Genomic DNA, 20,972 nt, shown 5'->3' with positions numbered 1-20,972 from the left:
TAAAATTACAATAACATAACGAAAAAGCGCATAGCACCGTTGAACTTCAACACAAATTTTGCAATCCAAAAACGTGTTAGTATTCTCTATGCAAACTCACATGCGAAACCGTCACAAAGCACAACATATTCAACACAAGTGTACCGTGTTAGTACCGAGAAGCGATCACAGGATTGACACAGGATAAACGAGCGCAAATGCAAATGTCGCACATATTTTTCAGCTCTATTTAATTGTAGCATATTTTTGTGCACGACGCGCGTTAAGGCGGCGCTTTAACACAACACGCGCAGACAGAATAAATTTTTAATGGAGAATTTCGCCGCAGACGTGAAATATTGCCGTGCGTACCGAAGCGTATTGACACATAAATTCTGCGATTACCAACCACTAAGCTATTATATCTAAAATGTTGCACGCATAGCAGCAGTCAAATAATTATTATATATGTAAGCGCCACATATGTACATACATATACATATATATGTTTGTGGTCATATCGAACGAAATTATTCATAGGAAAATTGTCGAGCTTTTTATGGTAATTTGGCGAGGCATATTTTTTCAGAGGTGGGCGCTTGTGGGCGCAAGTTCATGGTGGGGTTGCTGGCTGGCTGGCTGGTGGCGTAAAGGGTGTGAAAATGGCATTGGCCTAATGTGGAATGTGCCAGTTGGGCGCTTGGAATTATTGAACCAAAACCAATGCGCGTTGTCAGTTGACTGCGTTGAGCCGCAGAGCCAGCCAGTCAGCCAACGACAGCGGCATAATAATAATCATCATCATCATCGGCAGCCATTAGTTGGACAGGCGGCAACGCAATTATTTTCTATATAGAATAATGAAATGTGTTGGATTTTTTGCGTGGCATGTCATGGCATTGCTATGTATTCGTATTATGAGCGAAGCCGCCAATTATATTCTACACGCACTAAAGTATAGTTTTTATGTAATTTTCTAAAGTGAGGTTAATTAAGAGATTGAGGGTGGCTTATTCGCACCTGTCAAGTGCATAAGGACGCGAAAAGAGTTATAATGAAGAATAAAAAAATAATATTAAATAAAAAAAAAAAATATATATTAAAAAAATAATAATAATAAACAAAGAAAAAATAATAACAATAAATAATAAAAAATAATAATATGGGTCTCCTTCTGCTAATCTCTGAAAGTACACCCCCTGACCGGATAAATTTTGGGTCAATTCCGGTAACGTAAAACCGGCTGTTGTGAAAATTGCGTAATAATATGGTTCATTGACATCAGTAGAAAGTTAATTGGCGGTCATAGAACTCATTTATATGTGTAAAAATATATTTAATTAATGCCTACATTCAAGAGAATAGCAATTTTTATGTGTCAATGAACTCAAAATGATTTTTTTCATCAGTGTAGGTTTCGTGACTGCGTTAGTTTTTAAAAAGAAATAAATGAATGTCATCCGACAACTATGACTCGCGGCGGGTCTTCGAACAAGTTCTCAAGTTCTTCAAGTGGACTAGTTTATGTTTTTTTTTTCTAATTAAAATGCCTAACCTTTATTCACACTGCTCATGTAAAGGAAAAATGTACTAAATTTTTTCGCGGAATGCCTTCAAGTTGACAATTCATCGCCGGAAAAAAATGCCGTGATGTTTCCATGTAACTACAGGTATAACCGACTGTCGTGGAACAGTATGATCAGTCCACTTTGACTTTAAATTTTCCTCATTGAGGTTTTGCAGCAATAACTCTGTTATTTGCTAGACTATAGAGGATTTTATCAGTAAGATATCGTTTAGGGAAACAACATTGGCCTTACTTCCCAGTCAAGCAGGTTCAATTATACTCTATGACTACCTGTTTCGAATTTTATTAGTATTATAAAGAGATATGGGCTTTGATCATCACCAAAAGCTTCGTTTGACGGTGGAAATTTTTTGGTTGAAACAATTACATTCCAAGTTTTTCGAAAAGACACGCCACAAAAGGCAGTCAGTCCTTACATTGATGATTTTATGAACAATTTTACGGTTAATATGTATTATATAAGATTCCGTGTACCCTTAGAAAAGACTTAATGGTTTTTGGCTTTTTTTCCAATATTAATTTGAAGCATGTCCGCTTTAAGGTTAGGCTAGGCTGATCGGAGATCGCCTGTGGACTGGTATATTGAAGCCTTAGAAAAGAAGCTTGTTGAATAAATGGAAGCGTCTAAAAGTTATATCTTTTCCCAATTGGCTGCAAGATTTTCTAAAATTTGTTTAATGGCCGACCGCTGCCGCAGTAAATAAGTAGAGAGGCGGAGTAAATGACTTTAACCAATAACTGCCGACAGACCGTTGTCTTCACAACACAGATTTTTAATCTTATATTATTTTGCTTAAATAATTTAAAAAACTGATGTTTTGAGAGACTTTAGATTTCATGGTTAGGTTAGATGGCGGATTAAAGTTCATACTTTATGTAGTCCTTTGTGCCATAGAAAAGCAGAACTCATGTGTTCGAACGATAAATTAGGAAAACGCTTAGTAGCCAATACTAATTTGCACAGAGGTTTAATTTTCATTCCCGCCAGTTCGGTAGGATGTCTGATGGTATGCGCACCCAAGTAACTATTTAAGTATTGACCTCCCAAATGCGCGACAGTCAAAAAGGAAGTATTTATTTCATCATCTTTCATACAGCTTCTGCAGATGGCGTCTGGTAGGATACCCAGCCTTACTGCGTGGACGCCAATAGGACAATGGCTCGTTAGAAACCCTACAACATGGGAGAGACTAGTCTTACTGAGGGCAAAGAGTTCAAATAGATTTCATGGTAACCAAATGAAGGGACTACGTAATAGGAAAGGACTCTATAAGAGCTTTATTGTGAATTTCTTATGATCCAAAGGACCACATATACAAAAATCTACTAGATGATGGCCGAAGCTATAATACCCATCACAAATAAGAAACGTGCTGTAGTAGGACCGATCGGATTTTATATGGTTGCCTACAATAATAATTCATTATATCTGTCAAAAAAAAAAAATTTCCCTAAAAGGATTTAATTTAGACGTTTCAGTTTGTATGACATGCTATGCTATAGTGGTCCGATGTAAAATTTCAGTTTGATATCTCAAAAATTAAGGAGCTGGTTCGGGTAAGGCAGTCGAACAGACAGACGGAAATGGTTAAATCGACTTAACTCGTCACGCTGATTACTTCTATGTAGGGTCTATGATATTTCGCCACTTCGTGAAGTCTTAATATACCCCGTTCTGGGTATAAGAATGTTCATCTTCCAATCATTTGAAGAAAATTCAGTCAAGTCTGTATTAGGCATAAGACAGAAGCGTCATTTATGGATCAACTAATTTTAAGTTTAATGAAACATGTCATTTTCTCGCTTGTACTAATCCAAAATAAAGTATTTTGAAGTCGAAGATATATGGATATTTCTACTAGGTATATAAAAATGTAAATTGATCCAAATAAGAACGACGAACGAAACAGGATTCCTCAGTTTAGTAACGATAAAGTCAAGAAAAGTTAAGCATTTGAATCGACAAAGACTTTTATAGATACGAGGGACAGTTTCCAGTCTCTGACAGTGTCGTTTAAGAACTAGAATATAATAAATATTCAGTGATGAGATAAATAGATGAGTACTGTACCGCGATCTTAGGTCTATTGTGCCCCAAATCTTCAGTGATAACAGACAACAACTCGTCTCAACTATAAACTACCGATGAGTACGTTCAATATAGAAAGAATTCAAGATACTTGTAAGTAAGTTAGGTTCTGGTCTCTTATAACTATCTAGCTTTTGAAAAAGTTATAACTTTTGCTGAAAAATCTTGTTTGCAATTCGTGTGTTGGTTTGCTTCGCATTTTGTACGTAAACGATTGCGGCAATTGTTTGTTGTGCTGGCTGAGTGAAGAATTCTTTGCGAACGCTATGTGTCAATACATACTTAAAAATAGCTTATTTTTCCTTATTTTTGCGGTTAGCAGCAGATATTTCAGATTGATTACTATAAGAAAAGATGAAAATGATATAATTCCATTTCATCCGATTTCATACATATATATAAAATAAGTAAGCGCATCGTACACAGCAACTCACCACTATCGACGGTGGCCTCTTCGTTGAGCGAACGATTCAAATTCGATTTTCGTTTCGATGATTTATCGCGATCCTCCAAGGTACTCGCAGGCTGCAAAAGAAAACATATTTTTCGTTAAAAATATATTGAAAAAACATATAATATAAATTACAACAACTACTCACAGTTACACCATTAACCGGGCTCAGCTCCGCTTTGCCGGGTGAGCTATCGCTGCTCGCCGGTTTCAGATCATTTGTCGATTTCGATTTGCTCGATTTTATGGTGGTGGACGTGCGTGGACGCGGCAGCGGTTTAGACGCCTTGTTCGCTAGCACATGCGTATCTGACTCTTCGGCTGTGGATAAGCGACCCGCCGAGCGTGTGAATTTGGCAGTGCACTCAGTGGCTGCCGCGGGCGTTGCGGTCTGCGTGCGTGGTTTCTTCAATTTTGAAGAGCTTGTTTTCTTAGGACCACCATTAAATTGCAATTCGCTGAGATTCTGTTTAACCGATACGGAAACTGAGGGTACCAACTTCTTGTTGGTGGTTGGTGACTCATTGGAGGAGGTCGATGTGAGACGTTGCTTTACGGTAAGCGCTGAGTTTTGCGCCAATTTTGTATCACTTTCCGAGTCGGCGGTGGTTGGACGTGGATTGTCCGATGATGAGCTCGTCGAGAGGCGCGGCGATTGATGCTTTGGTGATGCGGCTGGACGTGGTGATGTCAGCGGTGAGCCGTAGCATGGCGAGCGTGGACGTTGAATGGTTTCGTCTTCGCATTTTTTCTTATCTATACAATGTAAAGAGAAAGAGAGAGAGAGAAAGGAATGGAAGAGGGTGGTGAGTTGGTCGGTTAGTAGCGTCGAATTAGGCTCAAACATGCTTATATCTACGGGATAGAGTAGGAAATAAGTTAGACAAAAAAAATTGTTGGAGCAATTCTATTAGGCGGTTCAAAAGCTGTGGTGTTAAGCTGTTATGTGACACGCGCCTCACAACAATTATGCATGATTAATGGTTTATTGCCTGGTAGAGTGTGGTTGATTAGCACAATGGTAACGCATTTTTGGTTTGTTATAATTTCACGTAGCCTATTGTTAGGCGCTTACAATGATTGCTTAAACGAATTGTTATTTTTGTTATTGCTGTGGCAGGGTGTAATCAACTAGTCACTGTTGGTTAAATGATATATAAATATGTATTATGGGTGAATGACTTGCGAGATGTGTGTGTTAATTCGCATTACTCATAAGCAAAGCATATTTACAGGCGCTGTGAGTCATTTATGAGTTATGAGCACTAACAACAAAGCATACTTTGTCCGCTACACCTAAATGTATGCTACCACTTATTTACACATATCTACAACCAATTCGAACGCTACACGAGCGCGCGGGGGACACACTTTGCATGGTGGTTCAGGGGTCAACTCACCCAAGGCGGCTGCCCGCAGGCGCGACGCTTTCGTCGGACGCACATAATGTGGCGACGCGCATGGCGACAGCGATGAGCGCGCTGCGGCGAAGGGTGAGAGCGGTGCGCCTAAAAGTGGACTTGGACGCCGCTGCTGCAGCGTTTGTGTCATATGTGCCGTTTGTAGTTGTTGTTGTTGTTGTCGATGGACGCCAACATCTGTGTGATGTTGTTGCGCGTTATGTTGGTGACTCAGCTGATGCGCTGTTGTTGCTGTTAACGTTGTTGTCGCTGTGGCAGTGCCGTTTGGATGGGATAGTGTGGCCAGGGTTGCATTGTGTGGCAATGCAATGATTTGTAGCGGCGATAACGGTTTCTTTTTCACAACCACTGTAGCGCCGGTGTTGCTGTTGTTGGTATTGGCGCTGCTTGCGGCGAGCATTGCCGCTTTTTGTTTAAGCAAAAATGTCTCAGTGGGCATGGCGTAACTGTTGTGGCAACTATTACTGTTATGTGTACAAGCGGTGCTCGCGCTGTTGTGGTTGGCATTCGTGCTAATGTAGTTGCTTTTATTGTTGTATTGTAGTGATTGCTGTTGTTGTTGGTCGCGCTGATTTACAATTGTCGCCGACGACCTATTCGTAACGTCGACACTTGTAATTGTGGGCGTGGTGCTTGTTGTCGTAATGGTTCGTGTGTTGGTTTTGGAAGGACTTTTATGTGGAGATTTATGTGTATGGACATCGTATTTGCGTTGGCGCAAAGCTTCCGCTGCTGTGTGGGCATGTGAATGTGGGTGCGTGACGTAACATAGCATAGCATGGCAAGGCAGAGCATTGCATGGTATGACATTATATGGCAAGTCAATAGAGCAATCCAAGTTAGAGAGCAGTGCAGAGAATTTAAATGTAGAGATTAGAGAAATATGGTTAAATTGCGGTAAATGTGAAATATTGTGTGGAATTGTTGACAATTCATAGAGTTCGAAATTTTTCGAAGATTTTAGAAAACAATTTATAGAAATATATTACATTTAGGTATAAATATATGTAACAAAAGATAGATACCACGAGTGAAAAAACTGAAGGTCGCTTAATTTAACTGCCGTTAACAAATATCAATCACTAAAATCTCAAATAACGGTATAAAATCGTAAGATAGATTGGGGAGCACACCTAATGTGAAATTAAAAAAAAAAAATATTTTTTATTTTTTAAATTTTAGTTTATTTTAGCGAGTTATATCGATATTTTAAAAAGAAATTTATCGATAAGTAATATATCGAAAATCGATATGTAATATATCGAAAATCGATAACATATATTCTAAAATCGATCATCTTTTTTTGGAACCTATTTTCGATTATTTCGATACTTAAATTTTTTTTATCGATATTTGATATATCGAAAATCGATAATACATATTCCAAAATCGATATTCACTCTTTTTTCGAACCTATCTTTTCATATGGCGAGATATATCGATATTTTAGAAATAAATTTATCGATATTTGATATATCGAAAATCGATAATACGTAATCTGAAATCGATAATATTTTTTTAGAACCTATTTCAATTTATTTTCATATAGCGAGATATTTCCATATTTAAAAATAAATTGATCGATCTTTGATATATCGAAAATCGATAATACATCTTCTAAACCCAATATACACGCTTTTTTTTAACCTATTTTTCATGCTTCGTTAGATTATACCCTTTAAAAATAACACTCCAAAATTAAATGAATATTTCAAATATTTTTGGAGTTACAGGTATCTAAGTGAGTGAGGCCACAGAGTCTGTTAATATTCGCGCGAAGTTTTAAGTTCAACGGAACAAAGAAATAAAAATTAGGGTGAGTGCTTGATTATTAGTGAATCTCCTAATGTAGCTCAGTAACCTTTTAAATTTAATTAACTTTAGCTGCATTCCACTGATTTGAACTAATGACTTTCGATTTGCAAAGCGTATTGAGGTTAGAATTTCTTTATTTGCAAAACAATTACAAGAAACTTACTTAAGACAAATTTTAGTAAAAAGCTATTAAGCAAATCAATGAACCCTGTAGTCGATGACATTATGAATAATTAACTGAAATAATCATCGGATAATTTAGAAGCGTTTGCAAATAAAGCTGAAGGGTATATAGTTAATATGCAAGTTTCCTAATGCAATAAATGGCAAAAGGAATTCAGTGAAGAGATAATTAACGAATATCACATTATAAATAATTAACGAAATTGGGGTTTGAAAACAAAGAAAAAAAGAAGCTGCAAGAAACAAACAGTCATAGGCAAGAAACTGAGCAGAAAAGGTAATGAAGCAAAAGTATGCCAAAGAAAAGTCTATTTCACTATCTACTGACCTACGAACTCTTTTAAGCAGCGAACGAAAAGAAAGATGACAATTAAATATAATGAGTAAGAAAAGTACATACTTAAACCCAAAAGGTGATTTTAAAGAAATTGATATTTTAAATATGGTGACCCAAAAAAAATAGATTCACGGTAAATGAAAATAAAAAAACGAAAAGAACCGTAGAACCACATTCATAAAGTTGAGATATTCAGTATATTTTTGGAACCCAAAATATCAGTATCGATACTCATTCTTTTTTTTAAGTATACCAATTTTTGACCAATCTTCTAAAATATCGATACTTTATTACTGAGTCAGATTTTTAAAACTTTAGATTTGAATTGTTTTTAGTTTAATATATCGATATATTCTAAACATAAAATTATCGATATTTGATACAACGAGAATCGATAACAAATATATTGTAATCGATAATTACACTTTTTGGAACCCAAATTAGCAGTATCGATATACATATTTTCCAATATGATATTCTTTAATTAATCGATAAATATATTATATTAATATTTTATTGCAAATTTAGAAATTAGTATCTTAAAAATTGAAATTTTAGTTTATTTTAGCGATATATTGATATTTTAAAAAGCAATTTATTGATATTTGATATATCGGATATCGATAATATGCATATGTAATCGAAAATCTTTGGAACCTAAACGAACCGATACCGATTTTTTCAAATAAGATATTTTTAATGAATCATTTAAGTTATCGATATTTTTTTACAAAGGCAGAAATGATTTATTCTTTATTTATTTAATATTGGCATTTTAATTTACTTTGGGCATACGTCCCGATATTTTAAACATAACATTATCGAAATGTTATATATCGAAATAATACATATTTTGTAATCGATATTTCTGAAAATATAAACATTCTTTCTATGTAACCTAAACAGTAACGATTTTTTCAATATGATATTTTTTGATTAATCATTTAAGCTATTCATAGATATTTTATTATGGAGTCAGAAATTTTTAACTTTTAAATACTTAAATTTCAATTTATTTTAGCGAGATATGTACATATATCGATATTTTAAAAATTAAATTATCGATATTTGATATATCGAAAATCGAAAATTAAGCAATACGAAAGCTTTCATACAATCTGAAAGCTTTCGCCCAATAAGAAAGCTTTGGCAAAAGCTCACAAAATGATTGAATTTCTATTTTTGCATGTATGGTTTTATTACCAACTGTCAGTTGAACTTCGACAATATTTTGAAGCACCAATAATCTCAAGAGTAGTGATAAATGCATAAATTTGTAGGTATGAACTTGAGTGCGGGTCAAAAAAAGTGCATAGTAGAAAGCAGAGCTTAAAAAGTTGCACTTTGATCACAATGCACATCTGTATGTATGTACATATGTACATACTGTAGGCCAAACAATTGTCTGCTGGCGACAGTTGCGGCCAATTGTTTGTTTTGTTTGGATGTAAATTTTATGCATCATTAAAATGAATTAGAAAACATATGTATACATATGTGTGGAGGCATTCAGGGCGAACAACTCAAAAGTGAAATGTATTTAAATAAAAATAATAATAAATGACAATTGTAACTCAAATGGAAATGCATACGACTATACTAAATACTAAAGAAAAAAACAAAAACAAAAATCAAAAAAAAAGCTGTGCCAGCTGCGAGCCACCTTTAAGTAAAGCATTTGAGCAACAACAAAACAAAATAATAAAAAAATTAAATTTCTCCAGCTGCAGTTGGCCTCACGGCTATACAAAAGCACACACACACATACTCGCTAAATAGAGTCTATGAGAGTAGAGAGCCGTTATAATTTGTTAAAATCACCCAAAAGCGTTTGTTGACTTCACACTTTTCTGTGGCAAGCTACTTACAGCCAACAGCCAGCTAAATAGTTACAAGCAAAATAATTGGTACGGTAGTGTATGTACGTATGTATGTATGTATGTTAGCAAAGTAGTGACACACACCTCAGGCAAGTGTCAAGTGGCCAGCACCCTGCTACTCTTTCTCTATTAACTATATATTTAGGAAAAAATACAATAATAATAACAAAGTAACCGGTACAACAATTGCTTCTGGGCACTAATCCGCAGAGAAGACAGCACAACTCAATTTGAGACGTAGCAATTTGTGTTTATTATGATTTTTGGTTTTGTTGGAGCATAATGGTGAGCCAGCTGTTCATTTTTGGATTAACTCATATTGGTTCGATCTTTTGTAAAGTTTATAGTCAAAATGGTATTTTTCTGCTTATAACTTTATTTATAGCGTGCAGTTAGATTTTAATTAATATCTTTTATTTTTAATGTAAAAATAAAAAAAATAAAAAAATAATCTTAAAAAAAATTGTTTAAACTACAACGCAAAAAATAGGTATTAGCCTCTAGACTTCGGAGTACCGAGAAAATCCAATTAGAAAAATGTTCAGTTGGAAAACTTAAAGTAAATCACGAATAGTAGTTTGAATAACGATGGAGAAAGCTGAAAGCAGTTGTAAAGTTTTAATAAGTTATAATTTTAACAATTCTGGAATGTCTGTTCTGTAAAGGGATCTAAAAAATTTTATCAAAACTGTCAGTAGCTATCCTTCCCAAAATAAAGACGTGAACTAATCCCAACAGTGAATATAAAAGTCAAGCATAGAATTAATTAATCAGCTGATTAAACAGCCGATATTTTAAAGATCAGCTGTTTTCATGAGACTGAAGCATTGCTAAACAAATCATAGACTTTTTTAAGTAAAAGCAGGTGAATGTATATTAAGATGCCAAATTTTAAAAAACGAAATACAAAATTTACTGACAAAAAACTATGTCTTGTGAATAATGCAATTTTTCAGTGCACCACTTAAGGGTTAAAAAAACTTTATATTACTTCCGCGATAATTTTTAATTTAACAAATAAATAAAATGTATCAAAAATCGTAATAATTTTTTCATGACCAATATTTGCCATACTTACTGATCTCTAACTCAAAAAAAATTGCATGAAACTCAGTAATGTATATCTAATAAAAACTTAATGCTCATTGAACCATCAATAAACACATGCTTAACCTCAAATATCACTTTACAAAATATGCAGGCCATGATTTCAGTGGAATTTGACAGTGGAATCAGTTCGAATAGAATTGTAGAAATAAAAACCAAATGAAGTAAAATAAAGAAAAAAATGAGAAAGTGTATAATAAAAAGCAGCATGAGTTGATAAAACATAAGTTATGAACCGATGAAACCGGTGAGAATAAGAGGCAAACATGAACTTCACCGACAGATATATTTTGGCTTTGTTTTTTTTTCATAACGGTTCTAATTAAGTCAGATAAGCTATATGTTCTTATGACCAAGGACCCCTTTCTTAAAAAGGAACTGTTGGTTGAACCCTACACACCTTAAGTATTTTTGGAAAAGTCTTTCATATAGAATATAAAAAAACAACTGTAAAGCATTTCATTTTTGATATTTTTAGTGAGTTCTGAAGTATATAGTATGGGTGATCATGACGAAGGCATTATTTTGGGATAACTCAAAAAAAAGTTCATTAATTTTCCCAGTAACTCCAAACTACTTCTTGCCTGCAAAGGTCAAAGCTTTCTGATCAGGGGCGAAGAGAGAAAACTGGCGCTCGTGAAAAGTTTTAGAAAGCGGGATTCCTGAACCAAGATTTATTCAAGAAAATAATCTGAAAACAAAAAAAAAAACAAAAAATGTTGCAGAGCACGGTTCTGCCCTGAGAACTTCGAGATTGACAGGCATTGCGATCGCTTTCCCTTCCTCTCTCATTCACAGTTAGTGACTCACCAAGTTTCAGAAGGAGAAACAATGTCATAAAAACTATTTTGTGAGAGCTCGCTCAATAGTTCTACCAAAACTCATTTTTAAGGCCAGGAAGAATAGATTAGCAATATAATGATGAGATGAGCAGAGATAGTTTAGGAAACTAATGAGTCTAATATTTTTTGTGGAGTAGTTTCAGTCTTCTCTTGTTGTTATTGTAGCGGCTGAATTCAGCCGAGTTGACAGTACTTGATCGAATAAAAAAATCCAAGTCCGTTCGGGGTGCGTAGACCCGACTGTGGTGGGAACGGAGTTCCAGTTTTCTTATGTTTTTTGATAAAGGCTTAGTAGATACTTATTTTGATGTTGGAGTTCTTGAGTTTAATTTAATATATGTAGAGTATAGTTCAGAGGTTCGTTCATAGTTCCAATCTGAAAACAGTGTAACCGAGGGAAAGATAGTTCAAAATGAAACACTCAAGCTCGTGTTGGAACAAAGGATTAAATGAAGTTGGCTGTAATATACTAGGCAATCGATCTGTAAGTAATTTCATTGATAAATGATCAAAGAGAGTAAGTATAAGACTGTCATCCTGAAACAACTCATTTTAAGTAATTTTAAGAGTGCTCTTGTTCTGTAGTTGTGAGAGAACTTGTAGAACAAAACTGAAAAAAGTTTACAGTTTATGTTGCTGTTGTAAATAAAAAGTAAGACATGATTCTTCAAATTAGAGAGTATGTAATATTTCACTTAACTTATTAAGACATTTCAAAATTATCATTAAGAAGATTAAGAACAAGGTCTAAAAGAAATTTAAAAAAAAATATGAACGAAGCCAAACAATTCTTAGAAATAAAACGAAATCAAAGAAAAGAAAATTTCAAAAAAGTAAATAAATGTTTCATGCAACAATTATCAAAGAAAACTTAAAAACACTTAAGCTGAACATTAAAACAACAACGCAGACTTCAGCCAATCTCACAAATTATTACACAAAATTCCGTCAGGATGCAAAACAAGTAAAAATCCATGCAAAAATCACATGAAAATCATGAAAAAAATCAACAAAAAAAAAACACATTTCAACAAACGAGTGCACAATAAACATAACAGTAGTTAAAGAGTAGTGAAACACAAACAACAATAACAACAACAAATGTGTCCAACACTTTCAACTCACCTGAAATGGCCACCTGAACGCCGAAATTGGCCGTACCGGCTTCCGCATTCACCTCCGTATCGGCGGGATGAGCCTCGCCCACATCGAGCGCAGCGCTGCCGTTCGCCGGGGGACGCAGCTCGGTGGCTGGTGTCGCTGAATTGGTCATTATTTGTAATGGGGATAATTGTATGTGGGAAATGTGATCGCTAGAGGAGGTCGAGCCTACATCCTCAATGGTAACGGTGCTGGCGTTCGGGCTGACTGGCGGCAGCGCTAGATTACTCAAACTGTAGTCGTCTCCAGCTGCAGCGGCCGTTAGGTGCCGACTATGCGATGATTCGGCTGGTGGTGAGGATGAGGATGTGGAGTTGTCGGCGTGTTGGGTATTGTTGCGGCGTGCTGAATGCGGTGAACTGTGCGCGCTGTTGGCGCTGCGACCACGTGACGGTGTACGACTGGGACGATTTATAAATCTGTGGAACGAGAATGATGGTTGCTTTTAATACGATTTTTTGGATTTAGTTCATGTTAATGAATGATATACGAATTAAATGCATTTTTGAGAACATACGCTTTTTAAATAAAAAAAAAATTTGTAAATTTTTCTTATTTTTTTTCAATTTACAACTACTTTTAGCACTAATTTATACTAAAAATTATAAATTTCATAAACAAACTCACAACAACTCTTTGCGTCTTGGAAACACTCTTCAAAAAACGTAAACAAAAATCCAAAAATTATTTTAATTAATTACTGTTATGTTAGAAAACTAAATTCTGCACTAATTTTGCGTCTGTCGCTCAACTAAACGTTACCAAGCACGCTAAGCTACTGGCAAGCACGTTCAAATCGTCCAACGACATTCACCAGCGAGTCAGCCGTGAGCCGGAGCGCGCTCTATTGGCACGCAGTGTGACTCAAAATAACAAAAACAACACAAAAACAAGAAAAAAACATGATTTGTATCTATGAAATACACTCACACACATAAAGAAAGCAGCAACGCACAAACAAACTCTCCTCTAGAGTCTTGAGGCAACAACTATTTCAGCGAGCAGGCAAAGAGCCAGTCAGTCAGACTGCCAACCAGCCATCCAGCGGAGCAGCAGGTTTAACAGCTTATTTAAAAAGTCGCTTTTGTTTGGTGTTGTTGTTGTTATTATAGTCGCTGTTGCGCGCAATATCCGTCTGCATGCATGTATGTATGTATAACGGCTGCCTGCACGTGTATGCGTGTCTTTCTTTTTGTTTACCATTGTTTTTGTCATTTTGGCAGTTATTGCTATTCATCAAAACGCGCGCATAAAGAAGCCGTCCAATACAAATTTCGGCAAAGCAGAGTATCACATTTGAAATTGCAAAGGAAAAATACTCGAAATTTGTTTGGAGTTGGATTTTAAGGCGGCAAAGGGCACTGGTAATTGGAAGAAAGCCGGTATGAGCGGCAAACAAAAGTGGCAAATAGTGCCCAGTAGTAAAGTGAAGAGGCTTAAAAATGGATTGAAGTGGTTAATTACAGTTACTTCAAGTGATGAAATGCTCAAGTACGTAATCTTAATAGTCTATTATAGAGCTTAACAAGGTTTATTCTAATATTGATTTCATATTAGCTTGATTAATTTTATTTTAGATCAAGAAAACTCGTTAACTTAAATAAAAGAAATATAAAATGATGTAAAAAGAATTATTTTGTTTTTGATAGTCAGTTTGTATGGCAGCTTTATGCTCTAGTGATCCGTTCTGAACAATTTTTTCGGAGATTTTAGCATTGCCTTGGACCATAATCTATGCAAGATTTCGTGAAGATATCCCGTCAATTAAAAAAGTTGTTCATATGAGTACTTGAGTTTGATCATTCAGTTTGTATGACAACTATAAGCTATACCAGTCCGATCTGAATTTTTTTTTCGAAGATTATACTGCTACTTTGGATAGTAGCACAAGCCAAATTTCGCCACGATATCTTGTCGAATAAAAAAATTTCCATGCAACGATATACACTTAAAGATCAGTTTGTAGGACAGTTATGTGCTAAAGTTGTTCGATATGGGCTAAATTGTTCAAATGACTAGCTTCTTGGTGAGAGAAGAACATGTGCAAAATTTTAAAAGGATATCTTAAAAACTGCGGGACTACTTCGCGGATATACAGGCTGAGTGACCTGGCTGAATCGACTCAGGTCGTTACGCTGATCTTTTATATACATATTTTATAGGGTCTCTGACAAACTTAATATATGATAAACTTAATATTAACTCAGCATGTAGTAAATAACGGAAGGAACTATACTTCCTAAAGAATATATTCTTTGAAATGAGAGGTAAGATCTGATTTAAAACAATGCTGTCCGATATGCTATCTTTGAGACCCTACTTCAGATTTTGATCATAAATACTTATTATCAAAGTTTTAAAGTGCTTAATAAAAACTAATTTTGAAGATCAATAATTGAAAATATTTCATAAACTTTCTAATTTCCATGATGGTAGGATCAAACTTCTACTAAACCGTGTTCCAGAACACATTTTATATATTTAACGTGTTGCTAAGCTATTTGATGGAAAATAATATCTAGTAATAACGAACTCTGAGTCCCTATAGCTTGGTTTAGAAATAAATCTTTTGAATAAATTTCCATGGCTGGCTTTTTCGAGGTCTATTTAGTGGAATTTACAGTCACCTGAGGTTAATAAAAAGTGTCTATCATAAGTTCAATACAACTTTTATTATAAGCTTTCATACTTGGTATCAACCTGTAAGCAATCAGAAAAGTACCTTTCATGTGATTCGTTGGTAATCAGATTCTTAATATCAGGTTGACAATTTTTAGGAATTATCTCAGAGCGTGATCAAAATAGAATAAAACAAAAAATGTATTATAATGGAATTGTGGTTTTCAGGATGAAGACAAAGATATTGGCAAAAGTGGGGGCACAAAAATCTGATGAGTTGTAAACTTAATTTTTGAAGCGATCATTCTGGAAAAGATATTTATAAACAGATATCCTAGACGTCGTAGAAATACAAGTATATAAGAACACATTTGTCAATTTTTTATGCAACTCAATTGCTCCCAATGTCAGAAACCACATGATACAGTCTTCGATATCATTACATTAAAGACTTCAACAAAGGCCTTTTTGACTTCAATAAAGAGTAGGAGAGTTTTAAGAGAAAAAAATAGTTTCAAATCACAGTTGAAAACTAGATTTTCGTTTCTATTAGTACTCTTCGTTCTTAGTCGATAATAATAAATATAAATTTGCAGTTTCCGAGGTTAGTTCATTAGTTTCCTAGAGTACCATATGAGCACTTTAGACTTAACTATTCAATCATTTATTTTCTATACTCATTATACAATGTATTTAATTCAAGCATCTTTCAAGGGTCTATGGTCTATTAAAGATAATTTTCACACTCCAAAATCACTAATAGTTTGGAAATCTACTAATTTCACCGCTAGGTTATCGGAACTCCAAAAATGTAAAGTCACTCAAGGAGGTATGAATGGGTAAGTGTGTTTGTCAGTATGTAATCGAAATGCAGATAAAAGCGAAACAAAATAAAAACAAACAGAAAACATACTCAAAACAAACCGACGCTCAACAACTGTTTGATTTAGGTAGGCAAACATAAGCATGTCAGTACAGGGTGTATTAATTGGATTAACTAATTCAACAAACAAATAATGATCATTCACCAATTGGCAGTCAAAGGCGGAATTTTGGCTTTCAAATATGACTTTTTATGAATTTAATTTCAATTCTGTGCATAATGATCTAAGACATAGTCTGACAGCCATATCAATTAGGAAAAAAATATTATCACCTAATATGGCGATTTCATCATTTTCATCATGACTATCGAGAGACCTGTAAACCTTTCGCTATTGAGTCGTTAATCGTATTAAACTTTGTCTTTTTTTAGGACGAAGGCCTAAGCAGCCAGTTCTCTTAGTTTTCTAGTCTGTCTGTGAATTTATTTACAGGTCATTTTTAAATAAATAAATATAACTAATATTTTTACCTCCCGGAATCGACACCCTTTTGGTGAAAATTCTATACAATTCTCTTTTAACGCTTGGCAACTCATTTTGCGCCAGACGTGTAAAGTACACATTCTCATGAGGTAGATAAAGCGCGGCTATGCGGACCAGCTGTAGAGCAGCCGCAAACTGTGCTGATCTCAGCTGTGAATTGCAACATTGATTTTTGCACACCTTTATTTTCGAATGAACATGCCTTTGTATTCAACAAAGGTAAATTGCAAATGTTTACTTGGGAAAGTCATTTCTGAACAAAACAGGTGTTCCGTAAAGTCATTACGACGTTCCTAAAGTTCAATAGGAATAAAATTTCTGACGTATGAAATAATAAATAACGTCTATTAGGAAACAATGAAGGAGATAGAAGCCCCAGGTGTTCTCGGCAATCTACCGAAGCTGGCTATCTATAGTGCACAGTACGACACTTCCTTCATTCAATAAGCAAGGCAGGCTCGAAAGAATCGGTAGTCTTTATAAGTAGTTTTTAGTAGTGTGACATTTCCGAGAGGGATAGCTGTCAAACCAGCTGTCAAGACAAATATTGTGTTAGACATATACTTTGGAAACATATCTTGCGAAGACTCACTGAAATATCGGGAACATAAAATTCAACAAAATTGTATTTCTATTAATCATTTTAAAAACGAACCCCGAAACCCTATACCGAGCTTGGTAGAGCTTTAGAAATAAATCTTTTGAAAATGAATTTCCATGGCTGGCTATTTTGAGATCTGTTTGGTGGAATTTAGAGACGCCTGAGATTAAAAAAAAAAAATATAACATAAGCTAAACAAAAAATCCCAATGAAAGTAATCAGCAAAACAAAGACTCATGGAAATATCCTTCAAAAATCGCGGAAATTCATTTTGAGGAAAACTGTTATATTTTATCTTCAAATCAGTTTCAGCGATGAAGCAAATTTTTCATTTCAACAGAATTTCAGTGTTTCAAATGTGAACAATTTTGAAAGCACGTTGCATCCACAAAACGCTACTGTCTTATGCAGGGAGCATGTCCAGGATCTATTCTATTTTAGAGATCTGTGGATGAAACCAACATTACCATCAATGATGAGCGCTATAGATCAGTGATTCACAAGTTTTTGGTTCCCCACGTAAATATGAATTACCATAAGGTTTCAGCAGGACGGCGCAAGAGATCATTTATTACAAACGAAACATATTAGAGGAACGAAAGTAATTTGGTCGTTAAAGCAAGGGAACAATGTTCCTTAGAAAGTGGATATATGTGGAAATTTGAAGATAACATCCAACTAAGCACAGTTCTCAAAAATAAGTAAAGTTCTCAAAGGTCTTCGAAGGAAATACTGTATATAGTTGTCTTAAGTGGATTAAAAAATTACAGACTTGAAATGAATCCGATGAAAGTTTGACATATGACACAAATGTACAAACTTAAAATACTTATAGGACAATGGTACAGATACTTAAGCTGCGGCTTGACCTTCATGAACTAGACATACATATGTATGTAAACAAATACACAAATGAATGAATACCTTATGAGAACTAACATACTACCCTGTTGGAAAAGGTAATTTATAGTTATGGCAATGTAGACACAGTAAAAGGAAATTTGGAAAGAACGACAAAAAAAAACAGAAACATATTTTGAGCACCCATTATATTTAAGTATTGTTTGGGAATGAGAATAAAACTCGCTCGGAGTAGCTCTAGCAGTCTCACGAACGAAAAGTTACTATTTGGTCAGGCGTTTCAGCCAAAATTTTCAATGGGCGGGATATGCTTCAAATAAAATGAGCCAGTCGATGAAAATTAATATAAGTGGAATAACGGGTGATCCAAGTAGAGGAACTTTTTTCAATAAACTTACGTCGAGATCTTAAACTGAAAGCTTGTGCAGGAACTGAAGCTGCTCCACCTTCCCAAGCGACATCGCTTCACTCTGTGAGCTCTTGAAAAGTTCCAAGAAGATCCGACTATTTTCAACCAACTTTGGTTCAGCGATGATGCCCATTTCTGGTTCAATGAGTTTGCAAACAAGCTAAATTGCTGCATTTGAGACAAAGAGCAAACTAAAGAAATTCAAGAACTGGCATTTCATCCAGAAAAAACAATGGTTTGGTGTGGTTTGTGGGCTGGTGCAATCATCGGTCTATAATTCTTGAAAAATAATGCCGATGAGAACGTAACCGTTAATTTGGACCATTATCGCGCCATGATAACTGACTATTTGATGCCTGAAATTGAAGCACGTGATCTCGGCGACATTTGGTTTCAACAAGATGCAGATAATTTCACGTTGCCACGGCCAATATTTGAAAGAGATAATCTTCAAAAAATAAATGCCCAAGAATGTTCTTTTGAATGATAATAAACATTCCCCATTGAATTTGAAGATCCTGTGTTTTTCTTTAAAACCTTTAAACCTCGAAATGGATCACTCTTTGAAACATATTTCAACTACATAAAGCGATTGGTCTTTTCTACTAACTTGAAAAGTGAAATATGCTATATTTGACATCGTTTTATAGCAGAATTTCTAAAACTTTCGGTATCGAAATGGGAACTTTAGAAACCACAAACCAAATCTATTCTTCAGGCAATTCTTAAAGTTTTTCCTAGAAGGTCAGTGAAGCAGCTCTTTGAAATCTATATAACTCGCCTCACAGAGAAAGGCGAGAAAAAATGCAAGCAAATACAAAACCAGCAACAAACAGTTGCCGTGGCTCACTCGAAGCGAACGAGAAGAATTAGCGTTGAACTCGAGTAGAAAATTTAATGGTTGGAAAATTCCATTTCTTCAATAAATTCTAAACTGTGTTTGTACATACATATATATAAACAAAAGATAGTAAGAACAAAATATGTACAAACACACCTTTATATACATATATACCTACCAACACACTTTCAATTTATGACTTTCTTTGATTTGTTTCCTTTTTCGGGTTTCAGTTTTGGTTTTCATTCTTCGTTTTGGCTTCTTTAAGCATAAATTTAATGTTGTCGGCAATTTGTCATTTCGGCCGTTCGGATAATTGGTGTTTTGTCATTTCGACTATTGTTGCGCGCAGCATTGTTGTCTGTGTATTTGTGGCTTCTTGAGTTGTCGCCGGCGGCGGCGTTTCTTTTTAGGTAAATTGACTTTATGAGGCGTGAAATTTCGACGCCGTGTTATGACTGGCGACTGTGAAACCATAGCGGACGCTCGAAAGTAATTTGCATAAACAATTTCAGTTTTAGCTAGAATTTTCCACAAACACACACACACACACAGACAACATTCACAGACTGAGGTACACTTGAAGGGGTCAAATTCATTACTGGCTTGAGATGTGAATTCATGACATTTAAATGTCTGTGGCAATTTAATTTTAACAAAAGTTATAAAAAAACAATACATTTTGTCTTCGAAATCACTTTCTGAATATGTTTCTCTAATAATACATATTTTTGAATGAATACCAAAAGAGTTTAAACCTTTCTTGAAACAACATCGATGTGACAAAACGAAGAAATTCTTCAATGACAAGTGCAATCGAAGACATTGGGGTTTTTAAGTTTGAGGTTAATTGCAGCTGACGGTTGAGGACGAGAGCTTAGCTTAGGTTATATGGTTGAACCTCAAGATGTAGGGATCGTCCTTAAGATTTGTTGAGTTCAGTTCTTTGCGAAGTTAAAATAATAACTTCTTTAGTATCTTGAATCCATCACAAATCTGTTGGTCGTTTAATTTCTATAACGGCCAGCTTTGTTTGACGACTAAAAGTGTGAGGTACGAGGTCTTTTAACCTTTATCTCGCAAAAGCGGAGCAGTTAAGAAAAAATGTGCAGATTTTTTTACTTCCGGCCGGCAAATGAATTAATGAAAGGTTGCTATCAGACTCGACACATTAAGGGTCCCAGAGAGAGATATTCCGAAATCTTCTCACACTTATATGAAGTGTAGCTTCTTTTAGGGAGGTATGCTTCCACTCCTATAGCAAAGCTGTTGTGCCTTCTGGAACACAGCGGAATCGTAGGAAACTGTAAAACTGATAAGCTTACAAGAAAGAGCGCCCGCACCCAGATTCCATCTGGATGGGAAAGAGCAGGTGTTCCTATGAGCTTCGCGCAATTTCAGTAAGCACTGGCCAATAACTA

General features: G+C 35.1%; 1 protein-coding gene across 17 annotated transcripts in view; it reads right to left on the bottom strand.

The window, feature by feature from the left end:
- LOC105227966 (supervillin) overlaps positions 1-20,972 on the bottom strand; it is a 454,663-nt gene that overhangs the window by 171,204 nt on the left and 262,487 nt on the right. For 11 of the 17 annotated variants that reach the window (XM_049458894.1, XM_049458881.1, XM_049458883.1 and 8 more), the window contains 5 exons: positions 12,818-13,272; positions 5,508-6,260; positions 4,256-4,863; positions 4,091-4,181; positions 3,939-3,998 (listed from right to left, as the gene is read on the bottom strand). In XM_049458894.1, the coding sequence (XP_049314851.1) occupies positions 3,939-3,998; positions 4,091-4,181; positions 4,256-4,863; positions 5,508-6,260; positions 12,818-13,272 (1,967 nt within the window). Of the gene's footprint in view, positions 1-100; positions 258-3,938; positions 3,999-4,090; positions 4,182-4,255; positions 4,864-5,507; positions 6,261-12,817; positions 13,273-20,972 lie in introns of those variants that run through there. The other 6 variants (XM_049458892.1, XM_049458888.1, XM_049458879.1 and 3 more) reach the window with 5 other exon arrangements.

The sequence above is a fragment of the Bactrocera dorsalis genome, chromosome 5 (assembly GCF_023373825.1).
Source record: "Bactrocera dorsalis isolate Fly_Bdor chromosome 5, ASM2337382v1, whole genome shotgun sequence".
NCBI lineage: Eukaryota > Metazoa > Arthropoda > Insecta > Diptera > Tephritidae > Bactrocera > Bactrocera dorsalis.
The sequence above is the reverse complement of the archived record's forward strand: the minus strand, read 5'-3'. Positions and strand labels throughout refer to the sequence as shown.